This window comes from Daucus carota, chromosome 3 (assembly GCF_001625215.2).
Source record: "Daucus carota subsp. sativus chromosome 3, DH1 v3.0, whole genome shotgun sequence".
NCBI lineage: Eukaryota > Viridiplantae > Streptophyta > Magnoliopsida > Apiales > Apiaceae > Daucus > Daucus carota.
In genome coordinates, this window is record NC_030383.2 from 54,324,132 (window position 1) to 54,345,325 (window position 21,194).

At 33.0% G+C, this 21,194-nt stretch overlaps 2 protein-coding genes across 5 annotated transcripts; one reads left to right on the top strand and one right to left on the bottom strand.

Annotated features, from left to right (window-relative positions):
• Positions 1-9,482: 9,482 nt before the first annotated feature.
• LOC108210697 (protein DA1-related 2) lies at positions 9,483-15,412 on the top strand. 4 transcript variants are annotated; one of them, XM_017382087.2, is made up of 12 exons: positions 9,483-9,673; positions 9,869-10,023; positions 10,819-10,906; positions 11,045-11,165; positions 11,704-11,824; positions 11,982-12,065; positions 12,485-12,604; positions 12,728-12,940; positions 13,012-13,074; positions 13,186-13,301; positions 13,759-13,817; positions 14,827-15,397. In XM_017382087.2, exons 1-12 carry the CDS (start codon positions 9,628-9,630, stop codon positions 15,162-15,164), a joined length of 1,524 nt encoding a protein of 507 aa, XP_017237576.1. In that variant the 5' UTR covers positions 9,483-9,627; the 3' UTR covers positions 15,165-15,397. The 4 variants fall into 4 exon arrangements, with proteins under 4 accessions (XP_017237576.1, XP_017237577.1, XP_017237575.1 ...); XM_017382088.2 differs by having other exon boundaries at positions 9,484-9,673; positions 9,893-10,023; positions 11,042-11,165; positions 14,827-15,412; XM_017382086.2 differs by having other exon boundaries at positions 9,484-9,673; positions 11,042-11,165.
• Positions 15,413-16,201: 789 nt separating this feature from the next.
• Positions 16,202-17,493, bottom strand: LOC108210700 (ras-related protein Rab2BV). The gene is made up of 2 exons (XM_017382089.2): positions 17,275-17,493; positions 16,202-16,803 (listed from the first exon to the last, which is right to left on the bottom strand). The coding sequence occupies exons 1-2, from the start codon at positions 17,437-17,439 to the stop codon at positions 16,321-16,323; spliced, it is 648 nt and encodes a 215-aa protein (XP_017237578.1). The 5' UTR covers positions 17,440-17,493; the 3' UTR covers positions 16,202-16,320.
• Between the last annotated feature and the right edge of the window lie 3,701 nt (positions 17,494-21,194).

Consider the following 21,194-nt stretch of genomic DNA (forward strand, 5'->3'; position numbering starts at 1 on the left):
GTAAAATTTGCTGAACCTGTAGGACATTTTGCTTCAATGGTACTGGCTATATTGGTTGGGTATAATTTAAAAATAGTATGTTATTAATATTTTAAATTGTTAAAATAAAATATATCAGTTCGATATGGTAATAAATGATGTACAATCTTCCTACAGATTTTCTTACAGACCTGTAGAGGTTCGACAAATTTAGCCATCCATAGGAGGTTGGCTAAATTTATAGACAACAGCTGATCATGGTTGGAGTTCAGTTTTTGGAGCTGTTGGCTATATTTTTTTATTTTTAGTATGCCAACTCACCTTTTAGCCAAGGGGTTTAGATGGTTGGAGATGCTCTAATATACTACACGTTTACCTCTTTATATTTCCTCGAAATATTTATTTCGTGCTAAAAAGTACACCTTGTTTTTACCAGAAGAAATGTTATGTATATATGTCTTTGATTTTATGTGCTTACTTCGTGCAAACATAATTAATACTCCCTCCATCCCTATTTATTTGTCCACTTTGGAAGTAAAAACGTGTCCTTATTTATCTGTCCATTTATATAATCAAAGCAAAATATTTCATTTTTACCCTTGTTTATGTTTTCAACGTGACTGATAAACATGTTAGTTTAATGTCAATAACTCATCTAAAAATGTGAAGAGTCTTTGACTTTGTTCTTCTAGCTATAAATATCATGACTATTACTCATTGATTCATTAAATTTGTATTGGATAATGGAGTAATCCCACCAGTATTTTCCTACAATTAAAGCATTAAATAAGGGTATTGCTGGAAGTTTCTTATAAACTTAAATTTTCTTAATATGCGTGAAAATATTAAAAATGGACAGATAAATAGGGACGGAGGGAGTATTATCATTATATGTAAATTAATATTATATTTTTATATTAGTATTTTATTTCGAATTTGATTATTATATATTAAATTATTTTTGAGCTTTTTCATAAATTTGCTAAGTAGTCTTAGTAAATAATTAGTATATAATTTTTATTTCTTATCATAAATTATATATTATAATTATTACTTTCTATAATTTTATACTAAAAAGGATTAGTCATTTAGTTATGCACTGAGTTTCCATATCACTGGGACCTTAAACTTAAAAAAAGTGCTTTTTATTAGACTAAAAATGAGAGTAAACTAAGGGGCCGTTTGTGCGAACTTAAAATAAGTGCTTATTGCTTAAAATAAAAAATGAAGTAGAAGTTAGAAGTAATTTAAGAATAATAAGTGATAAAAGTGTTTGGGAAATAAGTAGAAGCCGTGAGACAAAAGCTTGTAATCGTAGCTTTTTTTAAGTACTTCTTGACTTCTTACACAAACGGTACAAATAAGTGCTTCTAACTTATAATTCAGAAGCCGGGCTTATAAGCCCGTGCCAAACACCCACTAAGTGAGTGTTTGGCAAACTTAGCTTATTGCTTATTTGAACTTCTAACTTATTTATGTAGCGTTTGGCAACTTAAGAAAAGTACTTAAAATAAGGGCTTAAAAGCCCAAAAAAAGCTAAAAAACCTAGTTTTTTTTTGGGTTTGGAGCTTATTATAACAAAATAAGTCACGAGTACCCAGACATTTTTAATAAATTATAAGTTCAAACCAACTTTTCACTTATAATCCAATTCTTTACTTTAAGCAATAAGTCACTTCTTTTGGTATGAAATAGAGTAGAATTCCTCAGATAAAAATCAGCATTCATATTTTACACAAACAGATTAAAAAAATGTAAAAGTATGCCCGAAGTCTTGTTTACCAAACAGACAGAACCAGCCGGCTACTGCATCCTTTTATTTGTTTTAGCAGGGGGAAGAGGAGAGTACTATTATTGCCAAGAACAGGTTCACGTCTTCATCAAGACTTCAACTGCATGTATTATTAGGTAGTATAAATAAAAAAGAAGATGACTTCATCAAGGTTGACATGCACGATAATATTCACTTACATAAATATATAAAAAGAGGAGCCTTTAGTTTGCCACTTTATTGAAGGTGTCCAGCCATTTTTATGCCCTGAGAAAAAGCAAACAAGTGAAAAGATGCTAGTTGGCTGGGGATGGGAATAAGTGCTCTATCGATCAATGTGAAATACACTTTCAGGCTGTCGTGATCAGATTATTCTATATACTACAATGTACTGCTACCATTTCCTTTGATTGATCCAAGACCAACTCACCCATATCCTACATGCATACGCATCGTGTTTTTGTATATGCTGTCTGCTTTTTAGTTGTGTCATGCAAAGTTTGTGTTACAAGATACATGTTGGGATCAGAATTAGATCGTACATGATCTTGTTACTGTGATTTGTGTAAGTGCCGTTTTACTTTTTTCTGCTTCATGTGCCCAAAGAATAATTCACTTTTTTTCTTACCTTTTGATTTGTTCATCTCCGATCTAGTTGCTCATTGGCTAATCCTAGGCTCAGCCCTCCGGGGTCCGGGCATATGTATATGTCATTGACAGCTAGAGCTGAATTCGAGTCGGGCGGCTCGCGAGCTCGCCCGGCTCGAACTCGTTTAAGTAGACTCGACTCGGCTCGTTTAGTTAAACGAGCCGAGCTCGGGCAAAGGTTCCGGCTCGTTGAATTAAACGAGCCGGCTCGACTCGACTCGTGAAATTAAACGAGCCGAGTTCGGGTAGAGGTTTAGACTCGATTAAGTGTAAAATTAAACGAGCCGCTCGCCCGACTCGCTAAAACCGGCTTGTTTAGCTAAACGAGCCGACTCGACTTGATTCGTGAAATTAAACGAGTCGAGTTCGGGTAGGGATTTAGACTGATTAGTTAAACGAGCCGGCTTGGCTCGGCTTGATTAATTTCGGCTCGAATTACGCCCGGCTTGAAACTCGGCTCGCTCGGTCGAATTACACCCTGTTGACAGCGGTGTGAACCAGTCCATTAGTTTGATTAGTTTGTAAATTCTTCATTGAAAAATTATTATAATTACGTTGGACAATCAAGTTCGAGATATTTGAATACTAATGTACTGAACCAATTCTCCCGATTTCAAGTCTCAGATTACTGTCTTGTTTCCCCAGATTGGCCAGACAGTAATAATTTTTGGGTCTTTCCAGTGTGTGCCCATATATAGGCACACATTATACACTAAATTTGATGAGATTAGTGGATTTTAATTGGTGGACTTGGTGTAAATGCAGGGGTGCATCTTTATTTATGATTAGATGACCAATAAAAATGCACTAAACACCCAGGAGTTAGTGCTTATTGTGTGCCCATGAGCACACACTAGAAAAACCGATTATTTTTTATTCAGGTGAAAAATTTTGATCAACAGAGATTTTTATGCAATACAGAGAATCACAATTATTAATGAAATCGGAGTCAATAGATTTCCCTACCTAACTAAAAAGTGCTTATTATTATGTGTAAGTGTGTATTCATCATGAGTACACACTAGAAAATCCGTTATTAATATAAATATTGTTTGTGTGTGTATATATTATTTACTAGCTTATAGCCCGTGCAAGGCACGGGAGCTTTTTAATTATTTATGAATTTTTTAAATATATTGTAAGTGTTGTGAAAGAATTTAATTTATAAATAATAAATTAAAATTTTCAATTAAATAAAATTTGAAATTATGATTTGTTTGTAAGTCAGAACTATTATAAAAATATATAGGTTCTCTTTTTCAGACTTGTTTCTATAAAAAAAACTGGTTACACATGTTGGATTATCCGACAGTGGCGATGCAGTATAAAATACACCGTCACAAATATTAATTACTTCAAATAAACTATTGTAATCAAGCCATTATATTTCTCTTATGTATCATGCCAAAGTATTAAATTTTTTCTATCAAATTTTAATATATATTGAGTAGAATATGTGACGTCAACTTCCATTAGATTATATTTATGTATGTGTTTTATATTAGAATTATTATAATATGATTTTAATTTGGCTTAATAATTTTAAAATATATTAGATAAAAATAATTTTGTGACAGTGCGATTTATATGATTCTACAATTAAAACTGGTAGGAAATATTTATTTTGGATTAAAATATCAAGCTTATTAATTTTAAAATATATTTAGTAAAAATAATTTTGTGACAGTGCTATTTACATGATTTTACGATTAAATCTGGTAGGAAATATTTATTTTGGATTAAAAAAATCATAAACATGTGAAAGACAGAATTTGTTTTGGATTCAGAAAAGGAATTATAAACATGTAAGTAGATATCAGCTGTTTTATAGAATTAGAAGTTAATTTTGTTCTAATCTAACGGTACTTATTTGTTCAATATACGATCCAACGGATGATAAGCTTTTGGACCATGTGACCATGCGACCAAATTATCTCCCTTACGCTTATTATATATAAGTATATAATGTATTAATGTATAAATGTGCAATATTTATATTTACATATTTAATAAAGTCGAATTTAAGCCTATTTATAGAACGATCTTATGATCGATAGACGAGCTTTTTCTTTATTCTATCTTTTTCTAAAAAAAAGGATAACTCAATTTTTCAAGTAGAGTTGAGGACGGACCCTGTTGACATAATGCATGCGGGAATGTGAGAATTCGAGGTCTCATGAACTACGAAAAAAAAAATCAACTGTTTATTGGATTAGAGGACAAATGATCACTGATCAGGCGAATGGATAGATATTTTTAGATCTATGAGCCGGTCGTCACCCGAGCATAGAAAACCTATATTCGAGCATTCAACTATGCCTGAACATGTGGATTGATGGATTTCTCATAATTGGTGTTCCTGCGTAAGGGTGGTAATATTGGACACATGAATTCGACTCATAAAATACGAATTCGGGTTGGAGTTTTTCGGGTTCGGGTCGAATTCGGGTTGACCCAAAATCGACCCATAAAAAACGGGTCATTTTCGGGTTGAATTCGGGTTACCCGAAATTGACCCGAAATTACCCGAAAATTAATATATAATATAAATATTATATATATTTATATTTATATTATTTTATAATATTTATTAGTTAATTTAATAAAAAATTAATTAATTTAATAAAAATTAATTTATTTGGATTAATATAATATTTATTTATTATTTAAGAATATATTTATTAATAAATATAATTTTTGGGTCGGGTTCGGGTTACCCGCGGGTAGTACGGGTCCGGTTCGGGTTCGGGTTGGGTATTCTGACCCATTAAAATTTCAGGTCGGGTTTGGGTTGGGTAAAATTTTTGACCCGCGACTATCAACCCGACCCAAACTCGACCCGAAACCCGAAATTGTCAACCCTACTCCTGCGCATGCAATCATTGGTAGGAGACTATGATCTTATTACTCGATATGTACATTCCTAGACTTTCACGATTTTTGATTTGTATATTCATAATGATACCATGAGTTTTTTAGAGCGTCCTCAAGATATGTTTTGAATACCGCTAATACAATTACAACTTGTCTTTACTCGAGGGATACAAAACACTTTTAGGAATTAGCACCCTTAATATGGCTCATGGTGCTTGTTGCAATTTATTGCTCTCCAATTACCTAGTAAAATTTATCGGTGAAATAAGATTATAAACTTAAAAATAGAGAGAGGGCAATCCAAATAAATGACCTTGTGTACTAATCATAAATGCCATAAAAACATTTGATTATAATTCAGTCATGACAATTATATCTAGAAAGTTCATATTTTTAAGTATTGATTAACAATTTGTTGAATAATACTCAACGTCCCTTATATATTGCAAATAGGAGATCTAGACAACATTAAGATTATATAAGAAAATTGTAAAGTTAGATCGAATGCCCCGTGTAGACAACTACACAAAGAATTTGTGTACATATTCTCTTAGCCACATTCAAAGCCGTTTCACAGTATATTCGCAAGACGCATTAATTTCATCCTAACAAACTGAATATTAGTGAATTTGATATTATCAAAAAAACTTTCAATTCCACAACTAAACAAACAATATGAGGAAACTATAATCTACGCTAGATTAAAACCAAATTCAAATTAGACGAATAAATTAATTTCAAATCGAAATCTAATCCGAATTTTACTAAAAACGTTGATATATAAACCTATCTCTTGATAAAAAGACGAAAAAGATAAATTTTATGAAAGGTAACATGACTATAACAAATTTCATTGTCTTAGAGAAAATTAGAAAAATCTTTATATATTATAGACAAATCTAAAATGCATAATATATTATCCTTTATTTTCTCTTAATAATATGATTGAAAATTCTTTATTAAATTTTTATGTAACATGTCATAAACAAATGTCATAAAAGATATTTAAAAATTTATCCACGAAGCACAAAAATTATCGTTTTTTAGACAATAATATCAAATTTTATGTCGACAGTCAAAATTATCATTGGCATATGCATTACTAAAATGGGTATATGAAATAGTCATTCTTAAAATAAGTATTCAGAACTAAATTATCATTAATTTTTAAAAAAAGTGGTACACATTTTCAGAATGGATATCCTTACATTTTTATTTTTTTTATCTAAAAATGTCTGTCATATACAACACTACACCTTCATCTCGACACACCACTATCGATCAATAAAACCCCCTCATCATCAATTATTATTGTCAAGAAATTATACTTATCACATCAATATACTTATATAAAGAAGAAGTGAGGGGCGTTTATGTGGTGCCTCTAAGATAGTTCTATTTATTTTTCTAAATTTTGAACTACAAATATAAAAAATAAAAATTATATTTTAAAACTTTGAATGTATTGAAAGAAAATTTCAAAACTATATTTTTTAGTATGGAAAAAAGTTTGAAAATTACTTTTTCCGGTTATGAAATTATTGGAAGGAGAAAGTTTCAAAATTACTTTTTCTAGTATTGATAGAAAGTTTAATTTCGAAATTGTTGGAAGCCATTTTCAAATTATAATGTTTGGTAAGTTCTATTTTTCCAAATTTTCTGAACATTTTGAATTATATTTGAAATTATTGGAAAAAAGTTTTAGATTATAATATTTGGTCTTCCAAGACTCTATGCATATTTTTGGGAAGTGTGTATATCATAAATATAAATTACTTTTGATAATTCAATATTTTCCTATATTAGACAAATCTGCATTTTAGAGATAATTAATACATCTCTATAAATTGAAGTCAGACATTCTTAACTTTAACACAAACAAGTTTCTTTTTTAGATCTTCGTCTAATACAGTAAAGAATTACATTATGCTAACACAATTTCACTATTGCTGAAACTTTGAAATGTGGAGAGATTTTTAAACAAGAGTATGAATCAAAGCAATCAACCATGGTACATTCTAATCTATTATAGTTTATGTACACATAGATTCATTTCTTTAATTGCAAGTGTAATATAATATTATATCATATATATATTTAGTTCGTGAATATGTTTTGACTGTTTAGCTTATCATTATATTATTGTTTTATTGCACATATGATATAGCCATCTTGTTTTAAGATTCATAAAAAAATCTATCAAGATTTAGAATGAGTTAATAATTAAGCGAGTTACTAAAGTGGATTTGATATATATATATATATATATATATATATATCAAGTTGGTCGGTGAACTCAAAAAGGTCGCAAATTGGTCACTTAAGTCAGTCACAGGTACCTCTGACATGAGTTCAAAGAGTAAAAATATTATTTATAGAGGTTTACACATTATTCTTGAATGTTATCACAACAAAGTATAAGGTTATAACTTTTTATATTTATGATACTATATTTAGATTTTATTAAGTTTATTTATTATTTATTTATTAAGTTTCATTTTTATAATTTTTTAAAATTTTAAATTATATTCGAAATCATTGGAAGTAAATTTCAGAGTATAATATTTGGTCTTCCAAGACTCGTGTGCATATTTTTGGAAAGTGTGTATACCATAAATATAAATTACTTTTGATAATTTAATATTTTCCAATATAAACATATCCTCATTTTAGAGATAATTAATAAATCCCTACAAATTCAGGTCAGACATTTCTTACTTTAACATACAAACAAGTTTTTTTTTTGTTTTTCCTCTAATACATCACATTATATATGGTAACACAATTTCAGTACTGCTGAAATTTATAAGTCTAGAGAAACTTTTAAACAAAAGTATGAATCAAAATAATCAATAAAAGTACATTCTAATCTATTATAATTTATGTGCACATAGATTCATCTATTTATTTACAAGTGTAATATAATATTTTAGCATATAAATATTTAGTTTATGAATAGTTTTGACTATTCAACTTATCATTATATTATTATTTTATTACATATATAGTTGATAAGTTTGCTCATGATGAAAAGAGAAGAAGGATATTTGCAAATGAAGATAAAAATAATGAAATCGATTAGTATAACACATCCTGCATGACACTACCACATGTGTTGTAAACATGATGGTTTTATTATAATATATAGACATCTTACTTTATGAATTCATAAAAGAAATCTATCAAAGTTTAAAATTATATAGAAATATATTTCAATTTTTTTAGTCATAAATTATAATACAATTTTCTAATTTTTTTCACCTTAATATTAGCCTTAAATTAAAATATTTGACAAAATTAAAATTTATTCCACAAATATTATCTTTTGATTGGACGTGGTTTCTAAACTAATATATTATAAATCAAGTTATCAAGTATCAAAATAGGTAAACTTCTTATAATTAATTTGAAAAATATTATTTTAATACGAATATATACTCTCTCTGTTTCACTTTTCTTGTCCTCTTGTCAAAATTCACCTTAATTCGATTATGATAAACATAGTATATGTTTCCAAAATTTTGGCTTATTTTTCAAAAAAATTAACAAATCTAACATATAATTAATGGTATCAAATTAATGTGGACAAGTTTATATAATTATTAAGTTAAACTATTTTAATAATTATTTTAAATAGAGCATCTAAATATATTCTAATTACAAGATACATCGTCAAATGCCAAAACAATCTATCAAAGTTGACATCTGAAATTTGAAAGGTGACGGAGACGCAAGGAATTTTCATGACAAGAAAGCAACGACCTCTGAGTTGGATGACACTCAAACCCACAGATTGGATGACAGTTGACAGTTACACACACAAATACAGCATAAATTCATCACATGAATAAAAATGAACAAAGAATAAAACCCCACTTAAACCAACGGTCACATTTTTTCCCGGGAAAATATTCAAAAATCTCAGCTCCCACTCTAAGCTTCTCCCAAACCTCACTCAATTCTCCGCCGTCCAAAACCCATAAATACATACACAAACGCAAACACAAACACCCCTTTATATACAAATCAGATTCTCTCCTCTCTCGTTCTATCTCTCCCAATCTCTTGAATTACTTTCCCAAGAAAAGAATATCTTTATTTTTTGCATGCCTTTCCTTTGTCTGAAGATTCCATTCCTTGTCTTTATTTTTTTTGTAAAAAAATTTGTGTGGATCATCTCTTGAAATTGTTGCCTACCCTTTATCAATGATGCCTTTGTTCTCAACCCCTTCTCCTCCTCCGTTCACTTTCTTTTCATTTTTTCTCTTCTTCTCTCTCTTAGTCCTTTTCATTTACAACTACCCTTTTCATATTTCTCTTTGTTGTTGTTCTTACAATCCTATACATACATTTCCATGTCTTCCTCTAGTGTCAATCATATCTCCCAGCCGTGCATTTATGGTAACTCTTTCTTTTCGTCGAATTTTGTGTTTTTAGTATTGTGTGTTGTCCATTACTTGTTTGATGCAATGTTTGTTTTGAAATTGGGTTTTAGTTTGTGTATATAAGTGCAAGTGGAACTGTGGAAGCGAGGGACTTTGGTTTACTTTTGTTGCTTTGAATTGGTGTGCTTAATATTATTGTGGGTTTAAGCAGGGCACTTTGTTTCTTCACACGCAGAGAGGAAGTCGCGGTTTATGAAATGGCTGAGTAAATTTTTTAGAGGTAGTGGAACTAGTCGATTAGGAGGTGAGCGTCCGCAGTTTCTTGGAGAAGAAAGCATGGTTTGGCCTGCTCCTGTTAGATCTGTGGTAATTTTCTACCTTGTGTGTTTGGACTATGGATGATTTTGTTTACTTCTATTTTGTGATGAAAGAATTTTTTTATTACTCAACTCATTACTATGGCATGTGAGAATGGAATAAAACTTATCTCAACCTTACAATACCTGAATATTAGTATCATCTTTATAATGATGCGGGTAGGCAGTAGGGTAACAAAAAAAGTTTTAGTAGAAGATTTTCCGTTCCCCATCATACCCATGATAGGGGTTAAGAATAGTACTACGCTTAGCACTCAGATATGGAACTTCTAGTATTTGGCTTCCTTAGTTTATAGAGTTATCTTTGGTTTCATGATAATAATATCATGGAAGGAGAAGAAACTTTTGTGACACTGTTTATCGTGCAAGTTTGCCTTTCACAATTCTATGTCAATTAGGAATGGGCCATGCGGTAACTAGGAATCTACTTTACTTCTAAAGTTGCCCTTAATCACCTAGTCTCCTTCCTTTTTGTTTTTTCGGTGAGAAAGCAAAAGGGAGAAGTCCCATCTGGGTGGTGCAAGTTTGTTAAATTTGGTTTACATTAGAATTGAAGAAATTTTAACTAAAATTGCATCTTTATAGCTTAAATTGTTATGTGGATATTGCAATTAAGAGAACTAAGGAGGAGAGTAGCACTTGTCTTTTTTTTTTTAATTGTCTTGATGATTGGCCAACTATGGTTTTCTTTCCTCTTCATGATACTGAGTTCTGTTTTTTTGCACTTTTTAGTTACTAATCAAACAAAGATAAATGTTTTACAAATATTTTTAAATGTTGTCAGAGTGATCGCTCTAGATCTGAAAGGGAGAAAGAGGAACTAGACAGGGCAATTGCACTTTCCTTGGCTGAAGATTTAAAAAGACCAAATGGTAACTTTCTGTAACTTGACGACTATATATATTTTTTCAGACTCAGTGTCCAGTCAAATTCATTTCTTTTTTTTAAATACTCTTTAGATAGTCTTTACTTGTGGTAAAATTTTGAATTACGGTCTGAATCTCCAGCAGGCAACCGGTGGCGAACAAAGACTGATGAAGATCTTGCAAGGGCACTTCAGAATAACCTAAATTCGGCATACCCTCCTTATGCTCCTAGTCTTCCTAGGGAATATCAACCCAGAACATATAGGTGTAGATCTTTATTATTTCCTGTAGTCATATCTGATTCATTTAAAACATTTTAAGATGATTTAGCTAGCCATATTGTCTGAATTTTTTTTGCCGAATTGTTTGAAGTTTCTAATTCACTAGTTGGGCTGCTTTTTTGACTACTGCTACTGACATTTCACGGGTATACATGTCAAAACTCATGGTGCATTAATGTGATTCAGTTTACGTTCCCCATTTTTGAGCTCTTGTATTTACAACAATATATTGGGACTGTGCAATTGATAGCTCATTTCACTTTAAATTATTTGATTAAGCAAAATGAATAGCCTCTTACTTTTATTTGGTTAACATGTTATCTTTCTGTCCAATAATAATCAGCTAAGATGATCTAGGCTGACATTCTTGTGAGACCTCTTGTTAAGAGAATAAAAAATAAATTACAGTCTTAACATATCTGATGTCACATCTGGAAACTATCAGGACATGCTAATGCCACAATTACAAGTAGTCAAGTCTTTAAATAATTAATCTTGTACATCTATGCTGCTAACTTGCAGAGTATGTGGTGGATGCAATCGAGACATTGGCTATGGTAACTATCTGGGATGCATGGGGACCTTTTTCCATCCTGAATGCTTTTGTTGTCGTGCATGTGGTTCCCCAATTACTGAGCACGAGGTAGCTTCCTCTTCCTGCCTCCTGTATATTATATGTGATGATTGTACGCGCTTCTGCTTGTATCCTTTTGTTTTCTGTTAATTTAAATTTGTCTGAATATGTTCTGGTGTTCAATATTTCAACTCACATCTTACTGGTTTTTTCCTTTTGATTGAAGTTTTCTTTGTCAGGAAAGGATGCTTATCATAAGTCCTGCTTCAAAGAGCTAACCCATCCTAAATGTGAAGTTTGTCACCAATTTGTAAGGAAATTTGATTTGGACATATAATGAACCACTTTATTAAACTGCAGCTAAGAACTTTTAGTAAAACTTCACTTGAAACCTCTGGCATTGATTACTTTCAGCTGAGATGACATCCAGATAATTTTTTTAGTGCAAAAATGTAAAGCTATTTTGTGATGAACAAAGTATATTGATAATCTTATATTTGGAATTGTTAGTCTCCTTTCTCATGGTTTTTATTACTGTGGAAGAAACTTGGCTTTTACCTTTCAGACTAGTAGTTGTAACTGCAATTCTTTTAAATAAATTAAAACAGGAATTTTAAAAATCAAGACATGTGCTGCGATTAAGCTGGAGTAGTAGTGATTAATGGTCTACTAGTTCTCATGCTCTTTTGTCTGCTGACCATGATTGTAATGAATTTTATCATTTACCAGATTCCAACAAATGGTGCTGGTCTAATTGAGTATAGATGCCACCCATTTTGGTCCCAGAAATATTGTCCCTCTCATGAGCATGACAATACAGCCCGTTGCTGTAGTTGTGAACGTCTGGAGGTATGCATTTGAGCTAGTACATTACTTTTGGAAACCTGTTATTGTGTTTAATACTAAGCATAACTTTTGGTTATACAGTTATACCTTTTTGCTGTAACTTAAATTCTTTTTTCTTTCCTGAAGTCGTGGAATGCAAGATACATTTCTTTAGGAGATGGACGGAGTTTATGTTTAGAGTGCATGGAATCTGCTGTAATGGATACTGGCGACTGCCAACCTCTCTACCATGCCATTAGAGATTACTATGAAGGCATGAACATGAAACTAGACCAGCAAATTCCTATGCTTCTAGTTGAGAGACAAGCCCTAAATGAAGCTATTGTAGGCGAGAAAAATGTAACATTGTGTTCTTAATCTCTTTTCCTTATGGTCTTTCTTGAGCAATTTTCTGATATTATCCTTTCCAGGGTTTCCATCACATGCCAGAAACAAGAGGCTTATGCCTGTCTGAAGAGCAGACTGTCACTAGTGTATGGTTTTTGGACATTGGACCTCTTCTGTTCTTTTATTTGGTTGATTCTGTATCTGAATTGGTGTTTCCACATATAATTTGTTGGTTTGTTCCTTTCTATAATATGCAGATACTCAAACGGCCAAGAATTGGAGGTCACCGCCTTGTAGGAATGAGAACACAACCTCAAAAGCTGACTCGAAGATGTGAAGTTACTGCGATACTTGTTTTGTATGGTCTCCCAAGGTACGTTCTAATTGCTACATTCGTCTTTAATTTTACTTTTTATGTGTTTAGTTGTCGGTTACTTACGATAATAGTAATCTAATATCCCACTATGGTGCTGCTACTCCCTGCCTCATAGTGCATGTTATGCTTGTTTAAGGCAGAAGGATGATGTAACTAGCTGTACAGTGGTTTTGCCAAGCATGTGCTGGCATTCTGAAAATTTCAGCTGCACCTACGTGACAGAGGGCTACCGGGGCTGCTTAGGTAGCACTTGAGCTGCTGAAATTAAAATGGAGATTCCTTTAAAAAAACAATAAAAATAAGAAGTTGCTGGAAATACAGGATGATGCATAATCTTCCCAGGACTTAAAATTATGCATTACTCATTTAGATGTTTTTGATATATATAAACTTATAATTGTGAATACATTTTTGTTTCGTGAGGAGAAACTAACCATTTGACACATTCTTGCAGATTGCTAACAGGTGCCATTCTTGCTCACGAGCTAATGCATGGCTGGCTACGTCTTAAAGGTAACATTAACATTTTCTTTTGCTATCATGATAAACTTTGCTTTAAATGTGACTTTGATACTCATTTCGGCAAGTTTATAAATGGAAAGATAGAAGGAATCTATAGAAATGGGTATTCCAAATTCATTTGCTTAGTTGATGGGATGTTTATTATAAACCTAATAATAAAAAGACATGAATCTTAATCAAAATATATTTCCGGTAGTTTCTCTGGGAGCATTACGTGATTACACATAGGCTAATATTAATCTCTATTATATTAAAGTTCATTTCGTGCTTTCCTATTTCCTCTTGCTATATATCTTTGCGCACATTCATGTGGCCAGATGAACAAATCAGTTGTATACGGATGATATATTTGAACGTAACTTGCTACATATTATCAAAAACTCTAATGTAAACCCTCAAGCTTATGCATAGATTTGATCAACTGAAAAGTGTACTTCAATAGGTTGCGAGAATCCTTCAATAGGTCCCTAAGCCAGTGGATACTTCTACAAAGTATGATAGTCTAGTACTAAGAATTCATTTTGTTACAAGTCTATCCCAACAATTAGCATAGGGTCTTCAATAGTATTTGGTATCATGACTATAAAACTATTAACAAAAACTTGAGAAATTTTGTTTCTGTATCGGTTACTTAGTTAAATTGGAGTTTGTTTATGTAAATCAAGTTGAATACATTGGAGGGAGAGTATAATTAGATGAAAGGGGACGGGAAGAGCTTCCTTCCTAAGTTAACAGGAAATATATGTAAATGCACAGCTTTGCACACTTGTACTATTTAAATGCAACCAAAGATAAGAAAAATCGAATTTTAACATTATCTCAGAGGACACCTTCTTCAAACAGGGCATTTGTTTTTAAATTTCCATCGATGAGGTACTGATGCAAGGCGTACCTTGCAAAATCATGCACCTCCTAGTTTCTTCAATTGTCGCTACAATTTTTTCAGGTTTTTCTGAACAATTTTTTCCTAACTTTTCAATTTATTGAAAATTTGGAGTAGGCTACCGCAACCTAAACCCCGCAATAGAGGAAGGGATATGTCAAGTACTTTCTTACATGTGGCTGGAATCAGAGGTCATGCCTGGGTTCAGAAATACAGCATCAACATCGGCAGCTTCAACCTCAGCACCATCATCGTCCTCCTCCTCCTCGTCCTCGAAGAAAGGTGGAAGGTCCCCAGTAGAAAATAAGATAGGTGAGTTTTTTATGCATCAAATTGCCCATGATACGTCCCCAGCTTATGGAGAAGGATTTAGAGCTGCTAATAAAGCTGTGAATACATATGGTCTACGTCGTACGCTGGATCACATTCATATGACTGGAACTCTTCCGGTGTGACCTGCTCATTCTGTCCGGCATTCATTCATTTTCTTCAAGATTTCTCCGTTGGTCCTCGGCTATACTAAACAAGTGAACAACCAACTTCAATGTAAGAGAAATACGACAGAATTTCATATATACACGTGTGAAAAATTAGACATGAGATTCGTCTATATCACGAAATAAATGTAACAGTCCCTTCTGGTGAAAGTTTATTGGCAATAAGAAGGATTATCATACCATTAATATAACTTTTTCCCTGTTAATCTTTGTTCCTCCTACTTCATCAAAGTACCTTACTTTTGCTTTCTCTTTAATACACTCTGCCGCCTGTAATCTTCAATTAATATACGACATACAAAATTTGTTCATTTTAATCCCTTTGGATCTGAATTACTCACGTATGAAGCTTTTTTTATCTATGAAACAGAGCATCTCCAAGGATATAAAACTGTTAGCTATATTATATATTTGGCATCTACGTGACATCTATAGTTGACATGTTTAGAGTATACGTAAATCTGGAGCACTCCAACCATTCACCCATTAGCAAAAAAATATAGATAATCATATTTGATGAGCTATATTTGTTGAATCAATATACATTTTATCTATAATTTTACCTAATCATAATTATAGATAACCGAAGCGCATATCTTCATCCTTAGCAAAAAGATTATATTATCAATATAGCTAATGATTATAGCCAATCATTTTACAAATCGCCCTTGGAGATGCTCGGAGTGAAATAATAAAGATAATACTGTAAATATAAACAGGTCAGACCCTTGTTTTTTTCCGAATTCATACCAGATCTTACTGAAAACCGGAATTAAATTTGAGAACGGGAGACTGTACCGAATATATCTGATCTTGAGTTATAAACCAGTTCAATCTAATTTACATGTCCACAAAGTTGTGCCTTTAATTTTTCAAGGAAATTACTCCTCATTTTCTTGAAAGTCCAATGTCTTCTTGAATAATTATACTTACCTGGCAGTATAGTTGTTCCTAAAATGACAGGAAGAATCAAAATCTGTGTTTTCTGGCAACATCATTAATTATGCATAATGTCATACAATAATGCAAGCATTTGCTAATCAATCTCAGCAATTTTTTCTTTTTTTTCTAAATTCTTAAACCCACCATACTATGTCCTACAAGCATTTGTCACTCAAGTTGAACAACATGTCGTTTTCTTGACAGAATTATGAAACTCATCAACCTGAATAGTTGTGCCATGACTTGGAACAGAAGCAGCTGCTTCCTGAGCTGCCAATGCCTTCCTGCTTATTATCTGATAAATGTCCAATAAAATTGTTTGAAACGCCCTTTCGACGTTAATTGCTTCCAATGCAGATGTCTCCAGGAACGAAAGGCCTTCCTTCTCCGCCAATCCCTCACCTTCTTTTTCTTGGACCGCTCTCAAATGATTCAAATCAGCTTTGTTCCCAGCCAGCATTATGACAATGTTGGAGTCAGCGTGGTCTCTGAGTTCCCGAAGCCACCTCTGTACATTCTCATACGTCTGTCGTTTTGTTATGTCATAAACCAAGAGCGCTCCTACTGCTCCTCTGTAGTATGCGCTTGTTATAGCTCTGTACCTTTCTTGTCCTGCCGTGTCCCAGATTTGCGCCTTCACTGTTTTTCCCTCTACCTGCATCACCATATTTCAGATCCAAGAGACGTTATCTAGCTTATTACATAATGTGATAATGCGCCTGCAGTAAGATCAAAAATCTTTTATGGCATTATCCAAGAAAAAGCAGAATTACATAGAAAGTGTTATATAACAAAATCACATATTTTAACTCTGGTGAGAAAATTTGTCAACCCGAGGCAGGACTCAAGCGCCTTCACATTTCATTAAGATTGCGTTTGAAAACATATCATTTCACATTTTGAATTTCAAATTACATAATTTGAGCTGTCATTTCAAATTCTTAGCTTTATACTAGTAGCATTTGAATGTCCTGAATTTCAAATTAAATTCAAATCCAAATTTTTTGAGTATCCAGACATATCATTGATCAAATCTAGAATTTCAAATGGAATTCAAGTTTCCAAACATGCCATAAACTTAAAATCTAAATAAATGAAAATGTAGCATAGGAATAGAAAAACCAACCTGAAGAGTCCGAGTGGCAAACTCGACACCAATGGTTGATTTAGACTCCAAACAGAACTCATTCCTTGTAAACCTGGAAAGTATATTAGATTTTCCGACACCAGAGTCTCCAATCAAGACAACCTTAAACAAATAGTCGTACTCATTATCCACCTTATACGACATTGTTAATCAAACCTCTAGACTTCTACCTCAAACAATATGTACACACAGATCCAAAATCAGAATATATAACCTAAAATCAAGAGTACTTGTTCGTTTTTAGGCAAATATAAAGGAATCAATAAGAGAACATCTGCAACTGACCCATTCATGCATATAATATTTCTGTATTATTTACCCTCATTTACTGTTTGGTAAAAGGATAATGATAAAAGTAACTTTTAAGTGTATTGATTAGAATGAGTGCAATGCAGATTGTGATTTGTGAATGATGGAATATTGAAGAGGGAAATCTGAGGGGCGAGAGGGAAGAGCGGGAAGAACATATCTGAGTCCAATAAAAAAATAACAGAATCACCTATTATACAGGAATTTGCACTAACGCATCTACATTTTACTGGTCAGTATGGCCTTATTACAGTCTTAAGCTCAGATTGTTTCATGTCCAAACATCTGGATCTGATCACTTTCAAAATTCATTCCAACATTTTTAGAGCTAATTCCCAAATTAGTAGTCATTTATATCTAATTCTTACTTCTTCGCTTTTTATGCCTCTTTTACCGTTCGAAGTCCATGACTAATCAATAATAAGTAGATATTTAACCGTCACACCACAGCTTAATTCTAAATATGAATTTGATTTCACATTGCTGCTCTTACATAAAAACCTTAGGGTTAAGTTGTCCAGCATTTTTTTTCCGCCGAACATAAAAAACTTAGGGTTAAGTTGTCCAGATTTTTTTTCCGCCGAACATAAAAAAAACTTAGGGTTAAGTTGTCCAACAATTTTTTTCCCCCTGAACGTATGCTACTAACATACGTGTATAGGACTCGGAACCTTAAAAAATTTAAGGAAATGTAGATCTGACAAAGAGTGCCTGGATGATGTATATAGGATGCTTGACTATAAACTCTGCAAATCTGCGAAATGGCGACCGGATTCCCCTGAGATGAAAGAACATTCACTTGATACACAAACTTCACAATCGTGTATATATGATTATTCCAAACATAAATTTGTAACTTAAGAAATAAATTATACTAAATACAAATGACAAACAAGTTCTGAATATAAATAATCTGTATTTTAATGGAGCAACAAGCCTTGGCACATAATATAAGGTTGGCTGTCAACGTACGGAGCCGATCAAAGTAAGTTTAAAGGGACATGCAGAATGCCGGAAGTTGACTTGGTTTTGGTTTGACATTCCCTTAATCATTATCACCTTCATCACCATTCTGTATAAAAGCATTTCCGTTTCACTTCACAATTTATTTAATTTTAATATCTAAACAACTATGTCGATTAATATTTATAATGTAACACTTATAGACTTATTTGTTGAGTAATCACTTCCAATTTTGTGAGGAATGATGGATCACGGATGCCCATCTTTGGAGCCTAGCTTTACTTTCGTGCCCGTTACAATGTTGAGTGACCAGTTCTCCTAAAATCTTGTTATATTCTACCATTAGTGTGCAAAGCGTGTATTGGATTTATGTAATGTTATTACCTGCCAAGTTTAGAAGTCTTTCCTTATTCCTCTCATAAGAGTTTAATCTACTAATGTTGTTCTGCAATAGGATTATAATAATGCATGTATTGAAGGACACTGATTGATATTTTGAATATATGCTGAGGGTTGTTTTGTCATTGTAATGCCATTATAGTGTAACAGAAAGTTAGTTACAAACAAACTGTATATAACCACTCTGTGGTTGTCTTTCTGCACAAGCTTTTGGAAATGAAATGAAACAGACTCTACATTTCATGAGCACATACATCTTGTTTTTCTCATTATGGTATCAGAGCACTGTGTGTGCAGATTGAGTGTAGATTCTCGTCGTTGTTGTTGACTCGTGATCGCTGAGCGCTAATTCTTCTTGCTGATTTCTTCAAAGTTGATTTTTATGGCTGCTGGCGGTAGATTCACGTTTCAGGATATGCAGAATCCGTTGTTTTTGCATCCTTCAGATGGACCTACATCTGTGATTGTCTCGAAGCTTCAAGGTGCGAGTGATTTTCGTTCATGGAAGCGTTCTATCGAGATTCAACTGGCTTCAAAACGAAAATTAGGTTTTGTTGATGGAAGCGTGTTGAAAAGCACGACTGATCTTGTTGATGCTGCACAGTGGGAAACTTGCAACAATCTGGTAATTTCCTGGCTGCATAACAATGTTTCTGATTCTATTCGTAGTTCTATTCTCTATGTATCTTCTGCTGCTGAAATATGGAGGATCTTAGAGAAACGTTTTATGCTTACTAATGGATCGAGAAAATACAAATTGAATAAGGATCTATTTGAGTTGAAGCAAAATCAGTTAACAATTGCTGAGTATTATACGAAATTGACTTGTCTATGGGATGAAATTGAGTGTTTGAATGTGTTGCCTACTGTTTCTGCTATTACGCCGGAAGTTTTGGCATTGTTGAGTAAAATTGATACTCTTCGTGATGAAGCAAAACTGTTTCAATTTCTTAATGGCTTGAATGAGGTTTATACATCTCATCGTAGTCAATTGTTGATGATGATACCTCTTCCAACTGTTGACATTGCTTGTGCTGCACTTCAACAAGAAGAATCTCAAAGAGAAATTTTACAAAGTGAACATACACCGTTGGAATTTGAGAGTGCAGCTATGTTCAGTCAAGGCAATAGTCAAGGTTCAAGGTCTCAAGGAAGAGTGTTTGAGTGCACAGTTTGTCACAAAACAGGTCATACATCTGATAGATGTTGGATGAAAATAGGCTATCCTAAATGGCATGATAAACATAAGTTGAAGTCAGGGGGAAAATCACAGCAGCTTTCTGGCACTTCTAAATGGACTGGCAATAAGCGAATGAGTAACAATGCACAGCTGAACTCAGCTGATTCTGTGGATAATAGTGTCACTAATCTGACTTCTCAGCAGTTGGAACAACTGTTAAAACTAATTCCACATACAGAAACTGATGATGAACTTGATGAGGCATTTTCAGGGATGGTGACTTGTTGTCTGTCATCTGCAACTAGTGGTGCTGATATGTGGATAGTTGATACAGGGGCTACTGATCATATGACAGCTTATCTGGATAAGCTTGTTGAGGTTAAGAAAGCTCCCTCTAACAGTGTGATCAACTTACCAAACAATGGAGTTGCAAAGATCACACATGTTGGGAACTTGACTCTGCAGAATGGATTGATTCTGAAAGATGTGTTATATGTTCCTAGCTTTAAACACAATTTGCTGTCAATAAGGAAATTGGCACAGGATAATAAGTGTTCTGCCACTTTTACTCCAACTGAATGTCAGATCATATCCACCACTACAAATGAGGTCTTGGCTACTGGATTGATTGATCATGGTCTCTATTGTTTTCTAGATTCATCACAGAAGAATCATGCTGCTGCAGCCTCTTCTAGTTCAAAAGTTGCTTGCTCAGAGTACTCATTGTGGCATCAGAGGTTGGGGCATGTCTCTAAAACCACAATGCATCATATGCCTCAATTCAAACATCTCACTGTACATTCAAATTCTGAAGTCTGTCTTACCTGTCCACTTGCTAAATTTACTAAGCTGCCTTATCAACTGAGTACAAGTCATGCATCTGAGCCGTTTGAACTTGTTCACCTTGATACATGGGGGCCTTACAAGGTGAGCACACGAGGTAAATTTCGTTACTTCCTCACCTTAGTTGATGACCATACACGAATGACCTGGGTGTACCTTATGCATCATAAGTCTGATTACTTGGAAAGATTCATAACATTTCAGC

Coding starts and splice junctions, on each gene's coding strand:
- LOC108210697 (XM_017382086.2), top strand. CDS start 9,628: ATGTCTTCCTCTAGTGTCAATCATATCTCCCAGCCGTGCATTTATG. Junction 10,024..10,818: donor CTGCTCCTGTTAGATCTGTG/GTAATTTTCTAC, acceptor AAATGTTGTCAG/AGTGATCGCTCTAGATCTGA. Junction 12,605..12,727: donor GTAGTTGTGAACGTCTGGAG/GTATGCATTTGA, acceptor TCTTTCCTGAAG/TCGTGGAATGCAAGATACAT.
- LOC108210700 (XM_017382089.2), bottom strand. CDS start 17,439: ATGTCGTATAAGGTGGATAATGAGTACGACTATTTGTTTAAGGTTGTC. Junction 16,804..17,274: donor TTGCCACTCGGACTCTTCAG/GTTGGTTTTTCT, acceptor ATGGTGATGCAG/GTAGAGGGAAAAACAGTGAA.